Source organism: Peromyscus leucopus, chromosome 18 (genome assembly GCF_004664715.2).
Source record: "Peromyscus leucopus breed LL Stock chromosome 18, UCI_PerLeu_2.1, whole genome shotgun sequence".
In the NCBI taxonomy this organism is placed as follows: Eukaryota; Metazoa; Chordata; class Mammalia; order Rodentia; family Cricetidae; genus Peromyscus; species Peromyscus leucopus.
Genome location: NC_051078.1, coordinates 44,781,366 through 44,796,141, shown reverse-complemented (window position 1 = coordinate 44,796,141; position 14,776 = coordinate 44,781,366). Strand labels below are relative to the sequence as shown.

At 40.9% G+C, this 14,776-nt stretch overlaps 2 protein-coding genes and 1 long non-coding RNA gene across 9 annotated transcripts in view; 1 reads left to right on the top strand and 2 right to left on the bottom strand.

The window, feature by feature from the left end:
* Positions 1–6,683, top strand: part of Appl2 (adaptor protein, phosphotyrosine interacting with PH domain and leucine zipper 2) — a 46,061-nt gene extending 39,378 nt beyond the window's left edge. For 2 of the 5 annotated variants that reach the window (XM_037196891.1, XM_037196892.1), the window contains 5 exons: positions 1,056–1,230; positions 3,546–3,582; positions 3,798–3,938; positions 4,736–4,783; positions 5,657–6,683. In XM_037196891.1, coding sequence (XP_037052786.1) covers positions 1,056–1,230; positions 3,546–3,582; positions 3,798–3,938; positions 4,736–4,783; positions 5,657–5,791 — 536 coding nt within the window. In that variant the 3' untranslated portion in view covers positions 5,792–6,683. The remainder of the gene's footprint in view (positions 1–1,055; positions 1,231–3,545; positions 3,583–3,797; positions 3,939–4,735; positions 4,784–5,656) is intronic. The other 3 variants (XM_028883613.2, XM_028883614.2, XM_028883612.2) reach the window with 3 other exon arrangements.
* LOC119086210 lies at positions 2,173–3,804 on the bottom strand. Its single transcript, XR_005089447.1, has 2 exons — positions 3,329–3,804; positions 2,173–2,335 (listed from the first exon to the last, which is right to left on the bottom strand). It is a non-coding gene; the product is annotated as an uncharacterized LOC119086210 (long non-coding RNA).
* Positions 6,684–10,570: 3,887 nt separating the features above from the next.
* Positions 10,571–14,776, bottom strand: part of Washc4 (WASH complex subunit 4) — a 59,710-nt gene continuing 55,504 nt past the window's right edge. For 2 of the 3 annotated variants that reach the window (XM_028883608.1, XM_028883610.1), the window contains one exon: positions 10,571–12,692. In XM_028883608.1, coding sequence (XP_028739441.1) covers positions 12,625–12,692 — 68 coding nt within the window. In that variant the 3' untranslated portion in view covers positions 10,571–12,624. The remainder of the gene's footprint in view (positions 12,693–14,776) is intronic. The other variant, XM_028883609.1, reaches the window with a different exon arrangement.

Sequence of the window (14,776 nt, the reverse complement as noted above, 5' to 3'; positions counted from 1 at the left end):
AGCTGAGGTGTTAGCAAACATCTGTAATACCATCATTAGGGAGGCTGAGACAGGGGGATTACTGAGTGCAAGGCCTAATTCAATTAAGCAGATTTTGAAATCTCAGACTGTCACTAGGATGGAATTCTTTCCAATGACTCCCTTCACGTTTACTAATTAAGAATTTGCAGGAGACGAGATAGATAGCTGGAGAGCTGACTCAGGGATCACTCACTGGTCTTACAGAGGACATAGGGCTGGTTCAATTCTCGTTACCCACATGGCAGCTCATGCCCTCTCTGGACTCTACATGCACATGCATGTACACATAAGGCTGGAGAGAGGACTCAGCAGTTAAGAGCATTTAGTGTGCTTGCAGAGGACCCCAAGCTGGGTTTGGTTCCAACACCTATATAGCCTGCTTATGACTGCCTGTAACTCCAGTTGAGGGATCTGAAATCATCTTTGGCTTTCATAGGCATCCACATGGTGCACATATGTACATGCAAGCAGAACATCATACATGTAAAATAAAAATAACCCTTAAAGAATTGGGGTAAGTTTTTGTTGTTGTATCAACAACTTGTGCTTTAACATTGGCTCTAGATAGCTCTGTGTACCTGACTGGCTTTGTACAGTCATCCACACAGTATTTCAGACTCAGCTGGATGAGATGGGGCATGCCTAATAGTCCTAGAACTGGAGAGCCTGAGACAGGAGTCAGTGAATTCAAGACCAACTTAGTCTACATAGCATGACCCTGCCTCAAATAAATAAAACTGCATATATAAAACTAACTCCAGACCTGGGCATGGTGGCACACACCTTTAATCCCAGCACTAGGGAGGCAGAGGCAGGTGGATCTAAGCCAGCATGGTTTACAGAGTGAGTTCAAAGACAGCCAAGGCTATACAGAGAAACCCTGTCTCAAACAAACAAACAGAAGAGTGAGTAAGACCCAGGTCTCTAGCTGTTCCCAGGCTCATGCTGTTGGTTGTACATCAGCACATTCATGTGACCCTGAGTGGAGTGTGCTCTCATTCACGTGGTCCTGAGTGGAGCGTGCTCTCTTGCAGACTCTCTTCTGCAGCAGATGTTCATCGTTCGGTTTCTGGGATCAATGGCAGTTAAGACAGACCACACTGCTGAAGTGATTTATGAGGCAATGAGACAAGTGCTGGCAGCTCGGGCTATTCACAACATCTTCCGCACCACGGAATCCCATCTGATGGTCACCAGTCAAACCCTGAGGTACCTTCAGCCCACTTCAGACCCTTAGCTTCACCTGATTGCCTGTGTAGGGAATCTTTACCCATCTGGAATGTAGTGCTAATGTTTCTACTTATATCCATTCCACATTTTGATATTCAGAATAAAAGATGCATTTTTAGCAAGAACTGGTTGGATGTAACAATGCATGTATGTGATCCCAGCATGAGGGAAATTGGAGCAGGAGGATTGAAGTCAGCGAGAACCCTGTCTTAAGATTCCTGTTATTAGCCGGGCGGTGGTGGTGCACGCCTTTAATCCCAGCACTCAGAGGTAAAGGCAGGCGGATCTCTTACGTTCGAGGCCAGCCTGGTCTACAGAGTGAGTTCCAGACAGGATTGTTACAGAGAAACCCCGTCTTGAAAAAACAAAAACAAACAAAAAGTAAAAGATTCCTGTTATTAGTGAATATAGGCCAAGTATTTCTTACCTGAAATGCTGGGACCAGAAGTGTTTCTGATTTTTTTTTTTTTCAAATTTTTACATCTATATAATGAGATATCTTGGGGATAAGGCCCAAATTTACACATAAAGTTTGTACCTTATACACATAGCCTACAGGTAGTGTTACTATACACGATATTTTTCATAATTTTGCACAAGAAACAAGGTTTCACAGTGTGGAATTTTCACTGTGGTATCTATCATGTCTGCACATTTCCAGTTTAAGAGTTTTCCGATTAGGGATGCCCAACCTGGACTGTCCCCAGTGATCCCATTGCTGTGCAGTCATTTGGTGTTACCCGAGAACATTGTTCTTAGAAATTCACAACAGAAATATCAATCTGTCTAAAATAGAAACAACCCAATTACCAAAAGAAACTTTGTGTGTGTGTGCAGTCTGCAGCCACGTTAACACAGGCTGCCTACTTATCTGGAACAGACATGTTTCTCGTGCCAGTGGGAAGCCTTTGTCATCCTGTCTTTAAGTTCATTACATGTCTAACTGGTAGCAGAGACTGAATTAAGTCAGTTTCACCTGTTTTTAGTCTTCCGAGTGGTTGGTTGAGTTACAGGGTAGCACTTCTTTAGCTGGTATATCTAGGCTCACTCCTGGTGTGGTGATCTCCTAAACTTCTTGCTGATGCTGTGAAGGAGCACAGGGGAAGTACTAAGGCATGCCAGCCGTGCCAGGACTTAGCTTGTCCTTCAGTACCTGCGTGTGGGTACATGCCACAGGCACGTGTGGAGGTCAGAAGACAACATTGTTAAGTCAATTCCAGGGATCAAGCCCAAGTCATCAGGCAGCAAATGCCTTTGCTCACTGAGCCATCTATCTTGCCAGCCCACTTCATTATTTAAATCTGACCCCCTTTGGTTTAGGGACCTTATTCCCAAGAATAAATATTTACAAATAAAACCCTACTTAACAATTCTATAGAAATTGACACATGCTTGAAATCTAAAATAATCTCTGCATATTTGCTTATTCTAGACATTATTACAAACTATATTTTGCTTTCACCTGTAATACTTTTATCAGTCTTTCAATAAATATGACACCATATGTTGTCAATTAATTTTAACATCAGAAGTAGAACTGTATCTGTTTACAATAGTAGCAAATTCTCTAGTACAGTGCCAAGATTCAGCAGTATTATCATTGGACAAAACTTAAAGATTTAAAAACAGAAGAGGCATTCAAGAGGTAGTCATTATTTTTGGCCTGTTATGTGCCCCCTTGGACACATGTGGAGGCCAGAGACAGATATCAGGTATTGCTCTCCACCTTCAGCAGACTCCCAGGATCTCCAGCCCCGCTAAAGGCTGGAGTTACAGGTTCATGCAACCACACCTGGCTTTTAACATCAGTACTGGGGGTTCTCCCAGAGCAAGTGCTTTTACCCACTGTACCATCCCCAGGTCCCTTAATGGCCTTTAGAGGCAGTCACAGAGTTCACCCAAAACCCTCCTGTCCTCTCAACATTCCTTCTCTGAGTGAAATGTAGCAAAGTGCTTCGTTACTTCAGGGCAGTTGAAGTTGCTAGTGAGTATGTTGATATGGAGACCACACAGGACATGATCCGCCCGTGTTATGCATCAGATACAAAAACCACAGTGCTGAATGCTGGGGACTTACCATTCCATTTGCTGTGGACTCTCCCACACCAGGTACCTTGGCTTTCACACACTGGTTCAACAAAGGCAGAAACCACAGCACAGGCTCACACAGGACTGTCATCTTCCCCTGAAGCAGGCCTTGCTTTTCACATATGGGACATTGTGTGATTTCACGATGACCTATAAACTTCTGAGTGTGACCAACATGTGTGTAATAATGAGTCTTACAATTTCAGGTTGATAGATCCTCAGACTCAAGTGTCAAGAGCCTGTGTAAGTATCTGCTACACCTTAATGTTTATACCTCAGTTCTCCTGTTGGCTGGAGACCCTACCCAGCATGTGATCATTGGCCAAGTTCCACGACCATCCTGTCCTCTGTAATGCAGCCTTCTTCAACTCTTCCATAGAAAATAGTTGTGCTTGTTTTGAAATTCCAGTTGTGTGATTATTCATTCTGTCCCCTGTCCTGTCCCCCCCACCTTCAAGTTTGAGCTGACCAGTGTCACACAGTTTGCTGCTCATCAAGAAAACAAAAGGCTGGTTGGTTTTGTCATCCGAGTGCCAGAGTCCACAGGAGAAGAGTCCCTGAGCACATACATTTTTGAAAGCAACTCAGAAGGCGAAAAGGTGTTTTGTCTGTGTCTGTCCATCTCCCCACCCCACTCAATAATACTGGCTATTTTTAATGGGTTTGGGTTTTCATTATCCATCTGAATATCTAACTGGCTAATTTTTCATGCCTCCACCCAGATACTCAGACAGTAATACCTTGTAGGAAGGCTCCACCTAAAGACAACAACCCTAATAGCTATAGATAATTGTTTAGTAGCATGGAATGCTACAAGGCACCTTTGTTCTTTTAAAGCAGTGGTCCTCAACCTTCCTAATGCTATGACTATGACCTTGTAATACAGTTCCTCATGCTGTGGGGACCCCCAACTATACAATTATTTTTGTTGCTACTTCATAACTAATTTGGCTACTGTTATGATTCATAATGTAAATATCTGTCTCCCAGTGGTCTAGATGACACCTGTGAAAGGGTTGTCTGACCACCCTAAGGGGTTGGGACCCGCATGTTGAGAACCACTGTTTTAAATAAAAGCAAAAATTACAAGAGAAAACTGTCTCAGAAGAAACCAAGGAAAGAACATCAAAACTGTTCTTTTGTATGAAAAACACTAGTATTTAGAATTTATCAAAACCAATCCTTTCACTGTTTACCACTGGGTAATATGAACATCCAGGGGGAAATATCCTGCTAAGAACTGTAGATAGTGGAGTAACCTGGGTCTTTCACTTACCTAACAGTGCCACTGACCAAAGCTCCCACAGCCAGCAGCCTTGCTGCTCCTCAGACCACTGTCTCTATGACGCCACCTCTTTCTACCTTGACCAAACACTCTTTCTCTTGTCTTCTACAGATATGTTATGCTATTAATTTGGGGAAAGAAATTATTGAGGTTCAAAAGGTAAGAAACATTTTAGCACTGGTTTAGTAACTACTCAAAAGACATTTGTAGACAGAGTAAGACTCTCAAAAAGAAAACTGATGCTCACGTTGTGCTCAAGTTCGGATTTCTCTCAAGCTTTCTAACAAGCTCTGTGCAATCAGGTGACTCCCTCTGGTAACACATCTTTCCTCCTAATGGAGTAGCACTGCTGCAGCTTTAGCTTTACTAATTTCCTTGCTTGCATTCAAACTGGCTAGAGTTCTTTCAAATTAAGATTCAGTACTCAATTCAAACTTAAAAGTACTCATCCCCTGCACTACCACCTAGCTCCAGGCCAGCAGCACAACCACCACCAACTAGGAACTTAGAAGTGAACAGAGACCTCACTGTTATTCAACAGCTTACCATCTTTCATTGATCAAAAAGCTCTTGAAGTGATTTTTAAGCTTCAGCCTGCCCAAGAGATTAGGTCTAGGTCAGAAGTGCACACACTTATCTTGCTGCACTCTAATTACTCACTTCCACTGTTGTACTAAAGCAACCATAAGCAGCGTGAGGACAGGTGTACACAGTGGGCTCCTCTACAGCTTTTGCCAACTCCTGATGCATAATAAAAGACAGACAGGCTTAAAGATGTGGAAAACAACTTTTATGAAGGGGTCTGCCTTGTCGACTCTGGAGGAAGACGGTTATAAATTGGGTACATTAATCATGTGTCTACAAGAGGAGAGCCAGCATAGAATCTAGAAGTAATCCCCTTGAGTTTCTTTATCTGACAGCCCAGAGAGACTAGTTAGGAGGAATGGGGCTACAGCACAGAACACTGGAGGACAAGCCACAGGTGCATCTTAAGCTTTTTCTTTTTCCCCCCTTTTAAACTCTTAACTTCAGGATCCAGAAGCACTGGCTCAATTAATGCTGTCTCTACCACTAACCAATGATGGAAAGTATGTACTGTTAAACGATCACACAGATGGCACTGGCGGAAGTCCAAGTGACAGCAGAGGCGCAGAATCTGAAGCGTAACTCACTTGGGCATCTGGGGTCAGAGCGCTCGGAAGGAGAGCCACCTCCTTAAGGGGTTTTCAACTTCTCTGACGTGCAGGCACACTGATCTGATTTCAGAATGCTGGCAGTCACATGTGAATGTGCCCTTGGATGCCTTGACACACAACTTGGGAGGGAACAGTGAGAAATGGGTGACAGCACGCCTGCCCATCTACAAATGCTATGTTGGGTGCTTTGTGGTAAGTCTTTGCTTCAGACTGTACTTCCGGGTACCCAGAATGAGAACTGTAAAAACGCATTGTTCACTTTATCTGGATGGCACTTCAGTTTCTACAATCCTTTTTTAAAAATGGCAAAAGCCTGGATTTACAATTTGTTAAATACTAAATAGTTCTTATTAATATGGTCTATTTTTATATTTTACATAGTTCTTAAGTGCCTGTCATTCTGAAAATGTATTTATAACCCACTGGTCTCCTACCTGGACCTCATGGCATTGCTATGCAGTTTGGTCTCAAACACTAGCGAAGACAGCAAGTCTTCACAACAGGACCTTTCTGAACCAGCTTTCATTCAAAGGCTTCAGGGCCTCTTAGATGTGTCTAGTTTTTGTGGCTATTCACTGTGAGCAAGGGCTCTACTAGTTCCTGTTTCTTCTGAGCCAGAACCTTTCTCAAAGGGATCAGTTAATTTTAGAATTCAACTTGAAGCTCAGCTGGCAGTGGGGCTTGGTGTGAAGTTCTTGTTTCTATCCTGACGTTTTTGGTTCCTGGAGTCCCAGACCAATTTCCAATCCTGCTAATTATGAAATAGAGATAAAGATCTTGAAATCATACAACATACTTAATTGTAACCAACTTCAACCTATCTTGTAATAATTTAGCAATAAAAAATACTGTTTCATCTCTTTCTTTGCTTACTGTTGTTAGTTTACAGACCATCCATAGAAGAAAACTAAAGTGGTCCAGGCTGGCCCTGCAGTCCTGCTTTTGACTAAATGCTGGGGTTATAGTTGTCATCAGGATGTTAGTTGACAGTGGCACACCTACATTTTTGACACTTGGGGCTAAAGGAAGATGAGTTCAAGGCCAGCCTGGACCATGTATGGACTTCAAAGCAGCCTGAACTAAACAACAAAATCCTATCTCAGAAAACATACAAGGCTCGCTCTGCAGGTAAAGTGCTTGCTGTCCAAGCAAAAAGACCTTATGAGCTTGCTGGTCATCCAGTGTTATACCACTCGAACTCCAATAAATCAGGAAGGTCCATTTTAGTTAGAGAGCCTGTCTCAAATCAAATGGAGAGCAACAGCGGAAGACTCCAAACGCCATCCTCTGGAATTCAGATGTGCACACATATGAACACTTATAGATGCATATACGCCAAAAAGAAACAACAAACCTTTACCACTGAAAACTAGGATACCACACAAGCTCTGTTAGAGGGACCACCCTTTGACATGTGCATCAAGTTCAGCAAGCTGGCCTAAATTAACCTGAGAGTCTGTAACCTAAAATGAGCTCACAAGTATCTTACATGTTTCTGTAACAACTGTTTGTCAGTGACTGACAGTCATCTAAACTTTTCTTGCTTACAACCTTTCAGAGAGGATCAAGGAGATGAAGCTCAGTGACAAGATGAAAACTAAAACTCTAGACTAAAGCTGTGGCTCAGAGGAATAGCCCCTGCCTGCCATGAACAAGTCCCTGGGTTCAGTTCCTAGTACCAAGTACAGCAAACACCCACTAACACACTACACAGACTGGTTAAAACAAGCCATGCAATCCCCAAGGCAAACAAAAACTAACTGAAACTAACCACACCCAAAGATATCACGGACAGAATGAAAACACCAGCTGAGCAAAGACAACCAAACATACAAGACCAAGGGCCTACATATATAAAAGACTTTGTTAGGATATAGAAAGTCATGAAAGCATTTCATAGGTTACAAGGGCTTGGAAACAACTGCTGCTTCAAATAACCCAGAAGTGAAAGCCACATATGCAGAGCAGATGGCAGGAATAAAGCAATGGATCATTTCCATGAATGGCATGGGGGTCAGTTCCATGTTCCATAGTGCAATCCAAAATGCACGTGTCCTGGCAGTTTCAGTACATGCCCCAGGATGTCTATGAAGAGGATTGCACTATCCCAGATACAGAAACCCACTTACTATCAACAGAAGAATTAAACACTGGTGTGCATGTAACCAGATATGAGAGAAGGACCACTTAATCAGCTATAGCGATGACTCAACATAAGAGAACTTCAGAACACTGAATCAAAGGCATACGATCACAACAGCTTCATTTCTATTAACTGACCTGTGTTACTTGGCAAAGCACAGGCTGTGAAAAGGAGGGGCATTACCACCAGACCTCAGAGGTGCTGGAGCAGCAGTGAGGATGTCTAAGGTCTCACCCTACCTGGTGGCTTTCAAAGTGTTTCGAAGATAGTCTATTATATGCATTACATATTTTTAAGTTTTCAAAGGCAGAAGCAATGAGTGACTTGGTCCTTTGTCTCAACTTACCAAAACGTACACTAATGCATTAAAAGCATATTAAAAGGAAGATTATCATGTGCCCAACTGAATGGTGGGAAGGACTTTTTGAGAAGCTAGTTAGCTGCCAATTTCCATTCCCAGTGTGGGGTAAGCCTTCATCTTCAGACTGCCTTTTTCAGGTTACCTTTTGTACATTCTATAAACACTTTTAGATAAACTATATATATATTGTTCATAGATGTTTTACCCCCCCCCCACACACACACATTAATGATAATGGGAGCAGTAGTTGAGCCACTTACCGGGGATTAGTAACACACATACATCAAATGTGTTTCTACCTAAGAAAATTGAGGTAACAACCTAAATGTTACACTAGCTAGTATTAACAGCACTTCGTACACGGGAACTAAACTCAGTAAGTACCGAGTGTCGTTTCTTCCTTTTTAGAGACACAGTCTTACCACCTAGCCCAGGCTGACCACAAACTCAAGATTCCCCCTGGCTCTCTCCCAAATGCTAGAATATGGTATATTCAGCCATGCCTGGCTCTATAGTACTATTTCCTTTGAGCTAAATACTACTATTGTTCCAACTTCTGCTGGAGGACATGGAGCACAGAACAGACAGGATCAGTAACCTGGCTTCTAGGCAAGCTGAGATTGGAATCCATATGGCTCCAGAATCTGTGCTTCTAACCACTTACCATGTGATATGTACATAACCTCAGACACAAAGCAATCTCCAAATGTTCTGGATGCATTAATTTTGAAGGTAATACCAATACCAGAGATGAGTGTTATTTTTAAAGTTTCATTGTGGTGGTGTTTGCTCTACCCATGACCTTGGGCTATAGGGCCCAAAGGAGGCGGTACTTCTTGCCATTGTACATGACCTCTTAAAAGGAAAGGGAGAGGGGTCATATGAATCATTTTTTTTCTTTTTTTTTTTTAAATCCTGGCATGATCAGACATTGGACAGCCTGGGAATTGAACTCAGATCCCCTGGAGCATCAGTCAGTGCTCTTAACCACTGAGCCACCTCTCAGTCATGGGCGCAGCAAATACCACTACATTTCATAACCTTTTGTACAAATCCAAAAATTAAATACTTTAATAACTTTTTATATAGGTCGTGCTTATGGATGTTTTAATCCCCTTCACCTTAATGGGAGCATTACTAAAAAATGTCTCATTACACACAGATCTGTAAAAGTATTTATAGTTCTTAATCATGATCCAAAATTATGATATCAGGTATGTATCAACTACATTGTTGAGTGTACCTTCACTGATGGGAACAGGATATCCAGTAGGCCAAGTGGTAAAGAGCCACACCACTGGAAGGAGGAAATCTACTTACCGGCTAAACTTTTTTATACATTCAACTACATGTGTTTACTTTGTATGAGATGAACTCTAACTTTGACATCATCATCTACATAGCCTCGTGATTTTGCTTAATTTCTAAAAGATTTCTACATCCTTTCACTTAAAATAATGTCTGTCACATGAAGCTGGAGAATTATGCCAAACTAAAGCTGAACAAATCTAGTGATTTTTCACCCCAGCAGCCCAGCATGAAGACCATGGTCTATGGTGGTATTCCTGCATCTCTACCTTATCAGTGTAGTGCTACATTAAAAAAAAAAAAAAAAAAAAAAAAAAGAGGCAACAGTTAGCTGTTTCTCCAGCTCATGTCAACACATAAGCTGCAGCTGTAACCTGTAATTTAACATGGCGCATACCTGTAACCCCTGCACATGGCAGGCCAAAGCAAGAACACTCCAAGTGTAGGGTCAAGCTGAGCTACAGACAGCAAGACTTTCTCTAAGGGAAAAATGAAAACTGTTGTTTATTATGATTTCAGAACAATTCCTGTTTGTAAACAGGTAAGTTATTCTAACATCTCACAGAAACTTGGAACCCCTTTCTAGGACTAGGAAAGAAAGTAACTTCATGTTGGTTCTTCTTAGTTGAGAGAATCAACCTGTGAATGATCAAGAATTGATGAAGGAAAGGAAAATCCCTTATCGGAATATACAGACATGCAACCCAACCCCATACTTGGAAGTTTTTGCTTATATGCATAAGGTGATTATTTTAAAAAGAGAAAGAGAGAGACTACATGCATTTTTGGTAAAAGAACCTCAGAAAGGTCCCAGGATGGAGTGCCGCTCAGCAGACAGCTTGTCTGTCAGTCTTCAGCTCCACATACCACCAAAACCACGTTAAGAACACACACTGCTGAGGACATTCAGCTCTGGCCATAAACATCGAAGTAAAGGATAACTTTGAAATTGTATTTATTAATGTTTTATTATACATCATGTATTCTATTAGAGCTGGGGAAAAGGAGACCCCTCCCTCCACACTCAAGTGAGATAACAAACTGTCTTTTACAAAATCTAATTAGAACTGACAATGTTATGGTTAGTTCTTAATTCCTGAGAATTGGAACATCATTAAGTTTTCTGTGAATTTACAACAAAACACTCATGTTAATATTTAAATTACAGTATTTCTGAAAAAATAGTTAGCAGGGAAAAACCATCATCCAATGTATACATTAACTCAAGCGTGAATACACTGAAGCCCTGTAGCTCTGCAGGTTAATACCATTTAAATACTTCTCTCTTCAGAGATTTTATTTCAAATATAGGAACTTATTATAGTTTATCCAGACTGTAATGACATTACTTCTAACTAAAGGTAAAACAATTATCTGTCACTTTCTTCCCAATTTTAAGTGTTCAGGGAGTCAGTATGTGGATTCTATGTGCAGGAATAATGAACATTTTTTTTTTTAAAAAGAAAGAACATACTGGTCCTATAAAATGATGACTAATCTGATATAATCAAATCCAGTATCATTAATATAAACATTTATAATAATGAAAATATAAATTATTAATTATGCAGCATGCTTTAGGGCCATCTCTACAGTTAGTATCAATTACAAACATTAAATGCCTTTAATCCATCCTTTGTTCATAACTCTCTAAGCCGTGTTTACATAAAAAACATTTCCAATCTATTCTATTTCCTCTGACTTAACAGTCATAGTATTTAGCTTGGGCTGGGAAAGTTCCCAAGCCTAACCAGTGAGTTGAGGCAGGACTCAGTATCTCTACTCCAAAAGCTAGAACCAAGGAGCCATGTCAGAATTCTGTTAGGATTATTTGCAAGATTTATCCAAAGAAATGGTTAAGCAGGCAAATGCAATAGAAAAACAAGCATTTCTAGAAAATGTCTGTATTACATTTAAAGTTTTAAACCTTTCTTTTCATCCCAAAGGCATCATTTTATTATATGTTCAAAAGGCCATGATTACTTAACTATTAACCAGCATATCTTTATAAAAATAAAGCTAGTAGCTTGTTGGGAACTAAATTTACTCACAATCTTTCATTCTTTTAAAATCAGAAAGTGACTTACTAGTTTCATTCTCACAGTGGTAAATTACTGAAAGCCTGCCATAGCGCAGTTATTATTTAATCATATGTCTTAGATTATACTGGATTTAAAGTAAAATTCTATCTAAACTGCCACCAAAATTTCAATTTAATGTAATGAAGAAACCTGAGTTTGGATGTAGGATAATTCATTCTTCTTTTCCCCCAGTATCACAAGAGTGCCTTCAAACATAGTGAAGTTTCAAGTGGGAGTCTATGGCTTAATCTGAGTTTTCTTTGAAGATTAAGTAAATCTTAAATTTAAAGCAACTGTTGGAGGATAAATGTTCCCAAAGCAATGTAAACTATTATAAAATGTCTCATCAAAGACATCAGCAGCTCATGTGAGTCACACGGAATTGAACGACACAGGCAGGATCACCAGTTAGCCCCACTGTGCACAGACGGTCATGCTGTGCACACTCAGCTCTAGCATCAATGCATCCTCACATAGTCTTTGATACAGATGCTTCATAAATGTCAAGCTCAACTCTTTTTAAGTCGAGTATTTACTGGCTGTGGACAGTATATGAACTGGCTTTCCCATGACTTGAGATCAACATGGATCAAAGACATACACAAATCACACACACACAGAGTACAGGAGATGGTCAGCGATGGTTTGGGAATCTGGACTTTCCCTTCCATAGCTTAATGTCAAAGAGTCTTGCAGGAGCATCTTTAGCCTACACCTCAGACAAAGATCCAACTTTAATATCTGTTTCTCAGCCCTTGAAAACTAGAGCTTTAGAAATAAAATGGGCTTGACTCCAGAGCACTGCCATACAGAATTTTCCATGATGTGACCTAGGAAATGACATTTATCAAGCAGTCTGTATCATCCATGTCACTGGCAAAGTATCATGACAATTCTGATGATTCATACCATCATTTCACAACAGGATCCACAGACACAGTGCCCTCAGGTACATCTCCATTGCTTGTTTTAGTTTCTTCTGAAAGCAAGAGTGAAAATATCAATGGAAATATTCAATTTTTAAAAAGAAATACATACAATTTGAAAAAAGCTATACTACTAAATGTCAATTTATAAAGTTGCATCCATGAAGTATTTTTCTAACATCACAAATTACATTAGTTTGTTAAATGCTAAGAAATCTTCCTTCTGTCCAGGTAAGCCAGACAAGAACCCACCACTGAGATATACTGCCATTATTGAGGAAACACAGCTAGAATGTATGTGTCAGAACAGTCCAGATGAGTAACTTGCCACCAGTGAAGAGTATTTATTTTACTTAGTTTGTGTGTACAGTATGGATGTATGTGTACACTGGGTATCTACCTCTATCATTAAAAAAATTTTTTTTAAATTTTTTTTCTTTTGTGTATGGGTATTTTGCCTACATGCATGTGTGGTGCCCAAGGAGTCCAGAAGAGGGTGTCGATCTCCTGGAACAGGAGTTACAGATGGCTGTGAACTGCCATGTGGGTGTTGGTAAGTGAACCCAAACCCACATCATCTGCAAGAGACCCAGTACTTTTAACTGTAGAGACATCTCTTCAGCCCCTCATTCTTTGAAACAGGGTCTCTAAAACAGAACCCAGAGCTTTCTGCTTGGCTAGACCTGGCTGGCCCCATGGGTGAGCTGGGTTTGCAGACACATGCCACCATGCCTGGCTTTACATGCATGCTGGAGATTGGACTCAGGTTCTCTACCAGTTTTCTCTACTGAACAATATCCCTAGCCCCTTATTTTATTTTTTGAGACTTTGCAGGCCAGACTGGTCTAGAGTTTATATAGCCCATGGTAGCCTTGAACTCAGGGAATCTTTCTGCTTCAGCCTCCCAGATACTAAGATTACAGGCATGAGCCATTGCCCTAGCTCCTAATTTATTTATTTTAATTTTTATTTTTATTGGTTTTTTTTTTTTTTTTTTTTTTGAGACAGTGTTTCTCTGTGTATTCCTGGGTGTCCTGGAACTCTGTAGACCAGGCTGGCCTCTGCCTCTCATGTGTTGATATTAAAGGCACGTCTTTTATTGCACTTTGTGCTAACGCACATTAGCACACACTGTCTGTCAGCAAACGACAGTCACTTGGACTAATGTACTACACAGCTCTCATCACCGTGCCACTGCAGCTCAACAGTCGTAATGAGCTGGGAAGACTGAGCAGGCCTGTGAGTAGCCTGACCAGACAGCGCCCTAACAGTGCTGAGGAAGAAGACACAGCCAGGAGCTCCCCAGCACGAGCCTCAAGGCCAGGCTGACTGTGGCTGCTCATGCTCCAGGCCTTAGAGCACAGACATAACACACTTGCCGCCCGCTCTGTCAGCTGCACTAGGGAATGCCTCAGCAAAACCAAAGCAACAACTGTGACCTCACACTTAGAGGATCCCAGCGCACATTTCTTCAGACGCATTTGCCCGCTCCTGTTACCCTGAACACAAACCCAACAACAGTATGGACAAGTTGTCGCTTTATAGAGACTAAGCATCTGGAGTCATTTTCAGCACATGCTTGTTAGTTCAGATTTTAAAAATACCTGGGTATGTTTCTAATACCTAGCACTGATAAGTAACATTTAACATATGCAATACTGACAAGAATACACATGTTCTCATAAGTCTACCCAAAGAAACAGCCTCCGCTCACTGCAAAAAATAAAAAAAAATTTAAAAACCACCTTATGAAAATATTTTACAGCTCAATTTATGAAAATTAACATGACAAATAAGAAAAACAAGAAAAAAAACCCATAAAATTCTAAATGTTACCTAGCTCCTGTACCTGTGTTAAGTTTGATAATTTCCACAACAGAAAAAAAATGAACCATGTATTCCTCAGAAGAGACAATTATTTTTCCATGTCAAGTCTGAGAGGAATGGAGACTTAACAGTGAAGCTCTGAGCAAGGTTCTGCACATTGATTAACGTCTGTAAGCCTCCATTACTCACAGACTAGATGGGCACAAGGCTCTGCACACTGAATCAAGTCTGTAAGCCTCCATTACCCACAGACTAGAACGGGTACAAGGCATTCCACAGGGGCTCAAATGGAAACAACTCCCAGGCACAG